At 36.9% G+C, this 14,135-nt stretch overlaps 1 protein-coding gene across 1 annotated transcript in view; it reads left to right on the top strand.

Moving 5' to 3' along the window:
- The window catches only part of CRPPA (CDP-L-ribitol pyrophosphorylase A), a 166,897-nt gene that overhangs the window by 50,433 nt on the left and 102,329 nt on the right, over positions 1-14,135 (top strand). Inside the window, exon 6 of the mRNA XM_079785598.1 lies at positions 8,126-8,223. Within this exon, the coding sequence (XP_079641724.1) occupies positions 8,126-8,223 (98 nt within the window). The remainder of the gene's footprint in view (positions 1-8,125; positions 8,224-14,135) is intronic.

Here is a 14,135-nt window from a genome sequence, read left to right on the forward strand (position 1 = left end):
GATCAATATTCTAAAACCTTCTAAGAGGAAAATTCCCTATGGAACTCCTAAATAAATGATTGTACTTGTTTTCCACAATCATTCTTCTTAAATGTTTCAAAATATGTAATTTTGTGGCTTAAGAGTATTTTAAAACTCACTAGATTTTATTCTTTTCTGATTATGATTGTACAAACCAAAGTAAACTTGTGATATAAAAACACCTCTTTTCATATAATCCTACCTAATAAAAGAGTAACATGCAAATTGACCCTAACTCTGCCACACCCCAAGCCACGCCCACCAGCCAATCAGGAGCAAATATGCAAATAAACCCAACCAAGATGGCTACAGCCACAGAGAGTGGGAGGGAGGTTTGGGTTTCCCAGGCAACAGAGGAGGCCAAGCTTGCCGGCCTAAGCCTCCACTCAAGGCTACAAAGTTTCAATTATAGAAGGTAAACAAATCCAAACAGAAATGGCGGCAGCTACAGAGCTGGAAAGAGCAGGAGGCAAGGGTTTCCTCGGGCAATGGAAGAAGCAAAGCTTTCCGCACACCCTGGCCGGCCCAGGCCTCCGCTTAAGGCTACAAAGTTTCAATTATAGAAGGTACACAAACCCCAAAAGAAATGGCTACTGGCCACGGAGCGAGCCGGAGTCTTGGCTCTGCTCCAGGCTACAAAGTTTCAGTTGTAGAAGGTAAATAAATTCCAGATACCAGGACCTCCTCTTGGGTCGCCAGGGGGCATGGCTGGCCTGCAAGCCACCACAGGCCCCTCGCTCAGGCCGCCCCACGCCCCAAGGGAACCCCCACCCTGATCCGGGACACCCTTCAGGGCAAACCAGCTGGCCCCCACCCATGCACCAGGCCTCTATCGTATCTAATAAAAGAGTAATATGCAGATTGACCATCACTCCAACACACAATATGGCTGCTCCCATTTGGTCAAAGATCTTGCCCCCATGTGGACAAAAGATGGCCACCAGAAGATGGCCAGCAGGGGAGGGCAGTTGGGAGGCACCAGGCCTGCAAGGGAGGGCAGTTGAGAGGGACCAGGCCTGCAAGGGAGGGCAGTTGGAGGCGATCAACCCTGCAGGGGAGGGCAATTAGGGGTGACCAGGCCGGCAGAGGAGGGAAGTTGGGGGCAAACAGACTGGCAGGGGAGCAGTTAGGCATCAATCAGGCTGCCAGTGGAGTGGTTAGGGGGTGATCAGGCTGGCAGGCAGAAGCGGTTAGGGGAAATCAGGAAGGAAGGCAGGTGAGCGGTTGGGAACCAGCAGTCCAGATTGGAGAGGGTGCAGGCTGGGCTGAGGGACAACCCCCCCCCCCTCCGTGCATGAATTTCATGTACCGGGCCTCTAGTGGTTTATATAAAAATGGAAAAATAAAATAGTTAAAATTCAAAATTATTAATTTTAACTGGCATTAGTTAATATTAGTTTCAAATGGTTAATATTAATGTTCATGGAAAAATTCATGTCTTTTCCCAGTCATATGTAATATTTTTATTTGATAAGCACTTCATTTTAAAGGAAATTAATTGAATTAAATTTCTCAGACATAGAACATTGCCTGTTGGTTCAGAAATTTAGACTATATTCTGAAAATACACTTTTATCTTCAACACAGTGATACATGTGATTTCTTTTAATGATACATATTTATGAAGTCAAGCTCTAAATCCAGAAAAACCTGCATTTTAAAATAGTTAAAAAATATTCTATAGGGAAGCAGTTGGATTCTTTTGTGCTTATACATTGAAAGTAGCTGAATGTACTTTTAAATTGGCTCTGTCTGAAAGGAATAAAATAAAATCACATGTGAATAAAATTGATTTAGTGTTACTGAGAACTAAGAAGACTCATTGTGTTATAGTGCATATTATATACATATGAATAAACTAATGCCTTAATTTTATTGTGTTACATTAATATTTTCACTTAAAATCATGGTATTTTAAATATTCTTGATTTTCAATCAAATTGAAAAGATGAGAACCTTGAGATCAGGTTTTCTACATCTGTAACTGGACAGTGTTTTGCATCTGTGGTATGTCCTTCTCAGGTTTTTCTTGTTAGATACCCAGCCATGGTGCCATTTATGTTATTAACTATGCTTTTGGGGCTATGCAAAGTGACAGCTAAGACTTACATGGAAATAGTAATTTTTGATGTCTGTTTTTTTACTATGATACTTCATTTTCCAAATTTTCACATTAATACCATAATTTCTTTGTACATAATATAGTTTTTGTTCTTCACTCTCTTGAAAATAATTGTATTAGCACTGTATCTTACGCGGATCCGTAAGAACATTTGCGTCAAGCTTTAATTAATAAGAACAGGAAGACTGCAATATGATTTAATAGCTGTTTGGTTTCCTTGGAATCTTATTGTAAAAAAAATTTTTTTTGAATTAGAAAGTTAAATATTTGGGTCAAGATTAGAGAAAGTATAGTTCACTTTTTTGTTTAATTTTATAATTTTTAAAAATATGTCATTAGTGAGGTGCTAATTCAAACACAGTCAAATACTAGTAAATCTGTCATGTTCAAAAACTTCTAAGGTCACTGTGAGTACTAGGCAACTAGCTTAATAAGATTTGATAACAATCAAAAGCCAGCCAGTTACATTTTACTCTGATGTAGGTTGGAAAAAACAACAACAAAAACTGCAAACATGACTTTTATGCTCAAAGCAATTATACATTTTGTAAATCTACTGAAGATTTCTTAGCATTTCCTTCAAATTTACTTCTCTTTTAACTGAGAATCCATATATACTTTGAAAAGGAAAAAAGAAAGTACTGCATCATTTATTTGGACAACTATAATGTTCTTACATGTAAAAACATGTGCAGGAAACAAGATGTCACACATGTATCCTTATTAGTTCTAAGGTAGGAAACTTCATCCTATATTTAGTGACTCATTTCAAAATTTAGTTAAGATCTGATATAAAACATCTTTTTAAAAGATCTGACTATGTACCATTGTCCTCTATTGTCAACAGTAGAGCTAACTTTCAGAAGACCACTTTGACTTTTCACTGTGGGATGTATGGTTTTCTTGTGAGTCTGTTTACCGACCCTGTTGTCCACGTGTCCTGTAGTCAGGCTTATTGGCTGCTTTTCGTTTATTGACTCCTTGCTGCCCCCCTTCCTGTTCTAATAGCTCCCTCTATCAAGGTGTTCAGAGAAACCTGGCATCTACTTACAGGTGAGACTGAGTCAGGGACTTCAATAGTGGTGGTTCTGTTTAATAATACTACTTTAAAATTTTTTACATGAGACAGAAAATAGACTCTTAAGATTGGCTTTTGAGCTCTGGCTGGTGTGGCTCAGTTGGTTGGGCATTTCCTATGCACTGAAAGGTTACCCATTAGATTCCCAGGCAGGGCAATGTTTTGCTCTCATGTGGATGTCTCTCTCCCTCTTCCTTCCTCTTTCTCTAAAAAATCAATAAAAATATTTTTAAAAAGATTGATTCAAGGAACTCAACAGGAGAATAGAACATAGCTGTCCTTACTTTGAAAGGATCAGGCTTGAAACATCTTTTGGAAAGGATTATGGTTGATTTGGTATAGTTGTTTATTTGCCTAAGGACACTAAAATTTTGGCTCCAGAGGCCTCTGTGACTACAAAAAAAAAAAAAAAAAAAAAGATAAATAAATAAAAGAAGAAGAAGAAAAAAGAAAGATATTCTCAGATGAGGATTAACCAAAATAATAAATTAATAAATAAGTAAGTTCTAGCTTCAAGGCCAAAAAAGAAAAAAAAAAAAAGAGGCCCATATAGTGGATAATGAGGTCTTATGAATGATATGGTGTTCAATGATTTTAAGAAAATAGCAGGCCAACTTCTGGATTTTTTCTCACTTGCTTGTAGAACTAACAGTATTTAAATTTGTCTCTCCTCCATGCTATTTGAAAATTTCTTATAAAATGCAACACCATCCTGAGCACTCATGAGTTTCTATTGATGATTAATTAATGGAGGCAAATGTCTAGATATTTTTTCTCCATGTTAATGAGTCAGTGTGTCTGTCATATGGTATTTTAGAAATTGTATATGTTGTTTTGTGAAGTTAAATGAAAAGACCCCAATTGCATCTATTTTCTAACCCTTGAACAAAGACAGAATACTTTATGTATACCAAGAGGAACTTAATAAATGAGTATATTACAAATAAAATTTTGGTCTCATTTATAAACTATTAGATGTAGACAGACTTTAGTTAAAATAATACTGGAATTAAACACTTATGAAAAAACATCATGGAGTGCTGAAAAGGGCTGCATTAGAGAAATTAATGTACAGGAGAGACTCTGGTAAGGGAGGATATTATCCAAGCATACAGGATATAATCCAATATCACTTGACATGCAAACCACCAGGAAATCCTAAACTCACATGGGAAAGGTCAACCAATAGATACCCATGCTGGGATGACATAGATGTTGAAATTATCTGACATATACTTTAAAGCACTGATTATAAAAATGCTACAATAAATAAGCAGAAAGGCTTTTTTAAAAATTAAAAATATATATTTTTCAATTACAGGTTACATTCAATATTATTTAGTATTAGTTTCAGTTGTACAGCATAGTAGTTAGACAATTATGGGAATGCTTTTGAAATGAAAGATGGAAAGTCTCAGCAAAGTCATAAAAAACATACAGGAGAGTTAATGGAAATTTAGAACTGAAAAAAAAATACAGTAACCAAAATAAAAACAACAACAACAGACTGTTGTTGACAGAGAAAGTGCCAGTGAAGTTAATTCGATCATCAGGATTTTTTCAGTCTGAACTGAAGAATTAAAAGAGATTGGGGGATAGAAATGAATAGAGCTCATCATATGTGGGAAAGTAACAGATCATCTCAATCCTGGAAGGAGAGGAGAAAGTGCAGTATAGGGAAAAAAATATGAAGAAATTCTAGATGAAAAAATTCCCAAATTTGGTTAAAGACAAAAATCTGCAGACTCAAGAAGCTCAGTTAACTCCAACATGATAACCTCATACAAATCCACACCAGATACTTCATAATCAAACTGCTAAAAAATAAAGACAAATCTTGAAAGTCATCAGAAATGATGCATTGATTGTAGGGGAGCAATCATTTGAATGACTATATATTTCTCATCAGAAACATGGAGACAGAAGAAAGTAGAGAACACATTCATGTAACTTTTATTACAGTACTAGAGGCCTGGTGCATGAATCTGTGCACTGGTGGGGTCCCTTGGCCTGGCCTGCGCCCTCTCGCAATCTGGGACCCCTCGGGAGATGTCGGATAGCCGATTTCAGCCCGATCCCTGCAGGCCCGATCCAGACAGGAGGGAGCCCGATCCTGTGCATTGAGCGTCTGTCCCCTGGTGATCAGTGTGCATCATAGCGACCGATCGATCAGTTGGTTTTTCGGTCATTTGGTCACTTAGGCTTTTATAAATATAGATTTTGTTATATTTTATTATTGTTGCTGTTAATATGTTGCTGTGCCTAATTTATAAATGAAACTTTATCAATGGTATGTATATATACACCAAGAAACAGTATATATAGGGTTTGGTATATCTATAGTTTAAGGCATCCACTAGACGTCTTGGAACGTATACCCAGCAGATATGGGGCAGGGGAGAAGACTGCATTGGCAGTGGTGCACGATACCGTGACCACTTAAAAGTTATCACGCATGGGGATAAGATATTAACTGAAAAATGTGGACTTATTAGTTAGTACTTACAGATTTTAATACCAACCTGTAGACTTCAAGGCCTGTTCCAGTTTGAGGTTTCTCTCTGTTAAGTCACACTGAGCTATGTGACACTCAGATGGTGTATATAAATGAAGAGTTATACAGTTTCAATTAGAGAGGACATGTTTAAAATATTTTTCTTTTGGGGGGGGGATGTATCCTAATGGTTTCATTATCAAAATATTTTATCATGTGCCACAAGTGTCCTTGTAGGAAGATTTTTAGAAGCTAGAAGCTAGTGTGAAAATGAAAACTTAGGGTTTAACATTAGTCATCAAGTTGACAGGTCAGGTAGGATTTAATGTTAATTCCATTATTTTTCTAATTTATCCTTAGGTATTTTCAGGGGAGAGAACAAAGACTAGATTCTTGTGTTAGAGTTTTTATGATTCTGGGAAGTAACATGATTTTATAGTTCTCACCAGTGCTTTTGTTTTATCTTAACCTCTAAAAATTTCTAAGACGTGCCGTATTAGTAGAATCACAGATTAAGAATTCTAAAGGCGTCTATTTTTTGTTTTGATTTCATCATTAACCTCAAGGAGGATGTTAAAGACGTTGCTTTGAGAAACAATGAGGATTAATCATGTTATGTTTGGAAAGAGTTTTGTGCTTCTTGAAAAAAAATTTTTTAAGTGTTATATGAATTTTTTCTCTATTAGTTGGGCAATAAATTGAAGAGGTTCAGTTTATTTGAACCTTGTTCCTATAGCTACATTCTTTTTCATTTTGGCCTTTCAGATGTATGGCACATGTATAGTCATTGCTGTTATCTTTTTTTGATGAAGACCTTAAGTACATTAACATTCCTTGTTTAGATTGTCAGGGTGTGTTTGTGGAACTATTAATAAAATTCACATAGGATGCTTCAACCTATATCTAATGAACAAACAAAGATGTGAATAGTCCTAAGTAGAGGGTATCCATGTTAATTTTAAAAGGAATTCAGGGATAGAAATAGGATAACTTATTACTCAAGATGAATATTCCATTATTACACATAACTACTGCATATTTGGTAAAACTTTGAAATTTGAAAAGAAGCCTTAGTGGGACAAAGTTGAGAGTGATTATTTATCCAACTCTGAAATATTAAACCACAAGGGACAGTTTGAAGTTAGAGTTGGGTTATGTTTTGTGTAGACAAAAGGAATCTTATTCAGTTATCACTGAATATATGTCACCATGACAACAAAAATAGTTACCCTATGATTTATTGGGATTTACTTATAATGAGGCACTCTACATAACTTTATACATACTAACTCATTTAATCATCAAAATCCCGTCTTTACTATGCCCATATAATAAAAAAATTCATCATAAATTTTTTTGTGTGTATGAGAGGCATTTGAAAATCTGTCTGAATTTTTGCTAGGACATGACACAGTCCAAATTTCTCTAAACATTTACTATAATATTCTTGATAGGTGGGAGGTAGTTAGTAATAAGAGTATTACTAACTTGTGATATTATTTTAAGTGGTCTGTCCTCCCCAACTATGCTTGGAAGAATCATTAACTATTTCCAGATCAATGATTTTTTAAGGCATGTTGTCTAGAGTTGCCCATGTGAGAAGCAGCTGGGTCAAATGTTAATCAAACTAACTTTGATTTGGGATTTCTGTTTAAAATTACAATTTTCCCCTCCGTCCATGACATAATACCATGCACCGTCTCCTTGACTGGCAGCAATTTGGCTATTTCTTAGTGTGTCAGACCTGTCTACTGTAGAGCAAGACTGCACATCTTTTGGGAGAGTGCATTGAGTGTTTACAGCGGTGAATATCACTATGTCATATAGCTTATGTTTTAAAAATCAGATCATGTCGAATAAGCCTTCCAAATTTGAAGAAAATCCATTTGGCATTTTCACTTGTGGTAATGGTTAAGTGGTAGGAACTTACTTGTATTAAGTTAAATTAAGAGGAATGCCAAGGGGAATGCTGTACTTAACCAGGACACTAGGTGGCACAGTGAGCTACACACAGGAAATAGAGCCTGGAGAAGATCTGCCTGGGAGATGGGGCTTTATCAGAATCTGTAAGACTCTATAAACGTGGAAAGATTGAATCGACCAGTCAAATGGCTATTACATCCAGTTACTCCCATTCAAATATATTCTAGAATTTCTTATTTCTGTTGCTTATACATGTCCTGGTTAGCTACCCACAAAGTGTAAAATAGATACACTTATTGATTTGGGGGTTAAAAGAGTCAAGGACATCTCAGTGTGTAGTCCAAGTCACTCCACTTAGCCTAAAGTTAACACCTTCCTCTTCTTGTTCAGTATCTATGACCAGCAGGCAAGCATAGGTTTCAGTATACTAGGACTTTGTTCCATATTATATTTGAAACTTATTTCTCTTTTAAATTTTGTATCTCAGAAAGAATTTCACAACACATTTGCGTAGTTATGGACACCAAAGAAGATGAAGAGCATGTAGGTCGTCATCTTGAAGAAATGCTAAAAAATGAATTAAATGTAAGTATTCAGATATCGAATTTAATGATTAAAGAGGTGAATGTACATTTCTTGTTTTTTGAATTGATCAACTTCCTAGTTAAGCTCATATCTAATATTACAACTAAGAAAATGGGAGAAGTAATAGTAAGTGTGAGGCAGTCTATAGGAATTATTTGCAACTTGTACCAGTAAAGGCTTCCATTATATATTTTTTTATGACAACATTGTGTGTAAAATGTTTGCCAAACTGAAATTATTCAATTTTAATATCCCTGTTTTCATTAAAATGTATCACCAGCAATCAGAGCTTATGATGAACATATGATGACTTTTTAACAATGTCTAGGATAGAATTGCAGTTAAGAGCTGAAGGAAAAAGTTCACTTTTCCTTTATCCTGATGGCACAGTTGGAAAGAGAACGGGCTCTCTTATCAGACTGCCTGTGCTCAGATGTCAGCTTCATTACCTAATTTCTTTGTCTGAAGTAGAAAATGTTAATAATATCTACATGGTAAACTTGTCAGAAGCATTAAATAAAATAAACAGATTTAAAGTGCTTACAAATGCCTCTGGCTTATGGTGAGTTTTCAATGAATGTGAACTGTAATAATTAAGCTTTCTCAGATGAGGTGAAAAGAGGTGTGGCAGTATTAAGTAGCAGATACTACTGATTCCCAAGCTTCCATCCTGTACTAGATGCATGAACTGTTAGAAATGAAGATTCCTGGAATATAGAAAAATGTAATGAACCGCAGTCTGGGATAAGCTCTGGAATCTTAAGTTTTTATTATTTTTTTTTTAATTATCTGCTCTTTATTTTTTTTTATTTATTTTTTTTAATTTCTTTATTGATTAAGGTGTCACATATTTGTCCTCATCCCCCCATTCCCATCCCACACCCCTCCCCACACATGCCCCCACACCCCTGTTGCCCTTAACCGCTGGTTAGGCTCATATGCTTGCACACCAGTCCTTTGGTTGATCTCTCCCCTTTACCCCCACCCTCCCTACCCTCCCTCTGAGGCCCGACAGTCTGATCCATGCCTCCTTGTTTCTGGGTGTGTTCTTGTTCATCAGTCTATGTTGTTCATTATTTCCCCTAGATGAGTGAGACCATGTGCTATTAGAAATACACTTATAAGAACCGAAAATGAGACAAACAATAATGGTTATGGTGACAGGCAAATGAATCAGTCTGTAGTGAGTTTCTTTCTGGGCCAACAGTTCTTTTGAGACCCAATTTCAATGTCTAACAGTTCCTTATGTGTACATGTCAGCACTGACATTACAGTTCTGGATGGTGGACAAATGGTGGTAATGCAGGTCCGACTCTCTGGTTTGGTCCTGGGCAACCTGCAGTGATGCACAGCTGCTACCTGCTAGTATGGGAAGGCCACGTCAGCATCTTCCATCTCTGGACTGCTTCTCTTCTGTCTTCGTGGCTGGAGTAGTCCTGTAGATTCCTCTCTGTTGCTGGAATCCACATGATCTCGGAGTTGTTTTCTGAAAATATACAAACATATTCTCGACCAAAAGTTAATAAAGGAATATTTTCTATAAATTTTACTTGGGATCCTATTGCATTTTTTGCCCAAATAATTTTCCTCTGGCTTGTTTTGACTGGAATCTTAAGTTTTTAACAAGCTCCCTCAGGTGGTTTGTTAGTAAGCAGTGCCAGATTCTACCAGTAGCATTGAGAGTGACAACACAAAGCTGAGAAGATAATAGCCATCTTCGCTGTCTCTTAGGCATAAAGGTCATACTACAGTCTCCCGTGTTGCTCTTATCTGATGACTTTCTGGGAATTTCCCTTCATCCTTGAAAAGTTTGAGCACCTGTTCTCTGCTTTCTGTCTCAACTCTACCTGTTAAGAATCTGTTCTAAGTCCGGTGCCCCAGTTTCACTGCTGAACCTTGCAGAATATTTATCGGTAGATAACCGGCCACCACTGCCTGGCCCACTGAAGCACCCTTTTGCCTCAAAAAATGGTCTATCACTCTTGAATAATCTCATTCATTCTTTATCAAATTAATGCAACAACCAGCAGCATGGGGCCCTGAAAGAATATTATTGGGACTCTGGCTATCAACCAACCCTAAATTTATCAACCAACCCTAAATTTCGAGAGTTGTTTTTGTGTGTGTGTGTTTTAAGTTTTTTAAAATTGATTTTTAGAGTGAGAAAGGGAGAGAGAAACATTTGATGTGAGAATGAGACATTGATCAGCTGCCTCCTGCATACTCCCCACCTGGGATGAAGACTGCAACCTGGGTGTGTGCCCTGACCAGGAATCCAACCAGCAACCTTTTGGTGCATGGACGGTGCCAAACAAACTGAGCCACACCAGCCAGTGCTAAAAAGCTGGGTTTCTGACAGTTGTATAGCTGGTGGATTCTGTGCCACACTTTCCTCGATTGGTCTTTCTAGTATTAGACTCTGCAAGGAATCCTTTGGTTAGAATTATTATAAATATTCACTTTTTGTTGCTACTTCTCCTGTGTGTGTTTAGTGACAAAATGACATGGGACTTAGGGGTACACACTGGACCTTGCTGGCCTTCTGTGATGTATTCATTACCCTGTCCTTATCCTTCTCCCTTCCAGTGACCTTTATTTCAGTGCACTTCACCTACCTACCCATTGGGCCCCGTCTGAATATTGCCATCATCTTAACTGTACTAAAAAATTAATACTAAGGCTATTTCTCACCTTCTGACCACCACATGCCTTCATTTCATATCATTTACTAAATTATCCTACTGCAAATATTTCAAATTTATAGGGAACTCCAGGTTGCCTGTCTTTTTTCTTTCTTTCCTCTACCTTTTTTTTTCTATCCTGTCCCTAATTTAGCTTAGAGTCCATGCTCCCTCACTTTTGTGGACCATGGCTCTCTTACCAATATCTTCATTTACCTTATCCTTTGAATGCACCCATTTGGTAAAATCCCATCCAGGTATTAAGTCAAACTTTTCAGTTCTCTACACTTTTACACTTAATGACGTTTGGGAGAATCATACAACAGTGCAGGTTGTTGCCATTAAAAAGCACTGGTCACCATTCTTCAGTGGGCACTGACTATTTTAAAGCAACCATGACTCATAGTCAGCTCCCCATTCTCCTCAGTGCATATTTTAAACCGCCTCGAATGCTAACTCAGAGTTTGTTAACCTCAGCACTACTGGCATCCGGGTTACATGATTCTATTGGGAGGCCCTGTCCTGTTTAGCAGCATCCCTGGTCTTCTACCCCAGAAATGCCATGGACTATAATGCTAGAGACAAAATTATTGGCACTTATTAAGGTTTTCTTTCTCCCTCCTCCTTGATGACTACCTTTTTTATGAAATACCATTGTCTTTTATTTATTAACCTTAACATTTTGGCTACTGTTTACTGGTTCTCTGTCAGGGCAACACTGACATTGTTTCTTCTTTCTCCTACCTCCTCCCTTTCAGTAACTAATTTGAATTGATGTTTTAAAACTCCCAGTTAATACCTGTAAAACAATAGCAAACTTTTATCACATTTTATATACTCTCCCATTTATATGTGATTATATACTATACCGTATCTCTCAAAACCATTATTTATTTTTAGATCCATGAGTAAATATTTATTTAATGCTCACCATGAAGCCTTATGTTGATATCTTGCAAACCATTTTGGTTCTCCAAAACTAATCCTCCAATAGATTTCCTCAGGAGGGCTCTGGGATACAGCATTCCCAAGTTATTGCATATGTATAGAATTTTTCTGTGACTGAAAATCTACACATTCATTTTGGCTAGATGAAAAAACATTCTGGCTTCAAAAAATTATTTTTGAACTTCTTAAGTATACCTCTCCATTGTCTTTATCATAGTCCTCCTCGCACTATTTTTATGGTGGAATCTGCAATGATTTTAAGACTAAAAACTGTATTTCCAGAATCTTCTTCCCCTTTATTCAGGGTCTATGCTGTGCTTAGTATTTTTAATTATTAAGCACTTAAATTTCTTTCTTCCTTAACTTCAAGTATCTAATTTATCTCTAACTACAGATAACAGCTATTTTTAAAAGTTAGGCTTGATGTGAACTTAGAGATTTTACTTATATAACAAACAAAGCCAAGATGTATACAGATTCTCAAAAGAAAGGAATACCGCTGTTTCTCAAGTACTGCTTAGTTGCAATACCAGCCTTTGAGGGGATAGAGTAGATTCTTTTTTAAACTAGGAGATAGTGTAGAACTTGTAAAAATGAATTTTGTGTGTCCTGTTAATTAGATGATCTTGGTTGACCTTGGAAGGAGAAATCATCCATTTCTTTTAAATATGCCCTAGCTTCTAGATTTCCTGAAACTTGTTAAGCAATGCAGGACTTACCAGAATGTTTTCTTGCAGTCAGCAACTCTAACACTCGTAGAGTATCTTCTGTGTGCCAGAGACAGTGCCACATGCCTCAGTCCTTTAGAATAAGTTATGCCCTTCCCTCTCATGTTACAAACAGAAATAGGGAATTTTTGTGGTTTAATGATTTGCCTAAGATCCCATCACTAATGAATGTTGGCGCTAGTTAATTCCTTATATTTTCTACTACTTAATACTCTTCTAAGCAATGGTGATATAAAAGAAAGTTAGATTTTTCTTTTTTGACATTATACCTACGTCTAGAAAGAAGTCCCTTCAGGAAAGAAATTTCTCGTTTTATTTAAATTTTCTCTCTCCTTATAAGGGCAGCTTTATCTTCTGGCCTTGTTCAGCCCATAACGTACAGACAGACATCAAATGCCTCTTCAAACATTTTAACCTCCCAGAGCTTTTGTCTCACTGAAAAGAACATACAAAAAGGCTGAAGTCACCACAGTGGAAATCCAGGCACCTGTAGGGAATATCAGTGTGGGCGGAGCGGATTGTTTTATTGGCACGAAAAGAAAAACGTTTCTCGTTGAAACTGGGCATGCTTTGCTCGATTTTGAGATTATACCTTAGAGGTGAACTGAATATCTGAACTCTCATGTAGTGATACACACAAAATACATGGAAGACGTTGTTAAAAAGTAAAACAAGGAACTAACTGGGTAAGGGACACCCCTCCACCCCTCATACACATGCACATCTCTTAAATTTCAAACTCATACTTAAATTTCAAGGCTTGATTATCAGGCTTGTTATATTCCTTCTTTGCATTCTTAAGGAATTTGAAGTATTTCACAGAACCTACCTGCTTTGGAGTTAGAGGTCTCAGAGATACATCATGAAGAAACGGCTCTCACTTCTTCCTAAGAAGAATACTTTATGCTATACATGGTGCTGAGAGTAGTAAGGAACTCATAAGTAGAAAGATGGTGATCATATTTTTAGTTCATTAATTCACTAATTTATTTATCAAATAATAAATGCACATCAAGATTTAGTCATTGGAAATAGGGAGCAAATATGGTTCTGTATCTTCAAGGAACATATTGCTAAGTTGGGAGTAAAATACAAAAATATTTTAAATTACAAATGGTGGTAATTATTCTTAAGAAAGAGTAAACTGCCTATGTAAGAGAGCTTTGGAAAATCATTTAAAGTTGGGAGTGGAGGGTAGTGAGCTTGAATCTCTTGGCAGGTGTGCCATTTAGTTAAGTCTGAAAGGGTAATCAGGAATAGCTGTCTAAAGAGAAATTCCAATGGAATGGCGTGTGAAAGGCATGTAAAGACTTTCATTCATGGTGGCTTGAATAAGATTTCTTTGGTTGGAATGATATGATCAGAATGGAGGTAGAGGGATAGAGACAAGGATAGAGATGGGATCATGCCTAAATGCAGCCTATTAAGTGGATTAAGGCTACTACCACCATTGTCAATAATACTGTGCTTACATTTTGTCCAAAGAACAAAATGAAGTGATAGAAAACTTAAGCTACAATGAAGGCATGATCCAATTTACTTCTATAAAATGATT

This window comes from Cnephaeus nilssonii, assembly GCF_951640355.1.
Source record: "Cnephaeus nilssonii genome assembly, chromosome: 12".
Taxonomy (NCBI): domain Eukaryota; kingdom Metazoa; phylum Chordata; class Mammalia; order Chiroptera; family Vespertilionidae; genus Cnephaeus; species Cnephaeus nilssonii.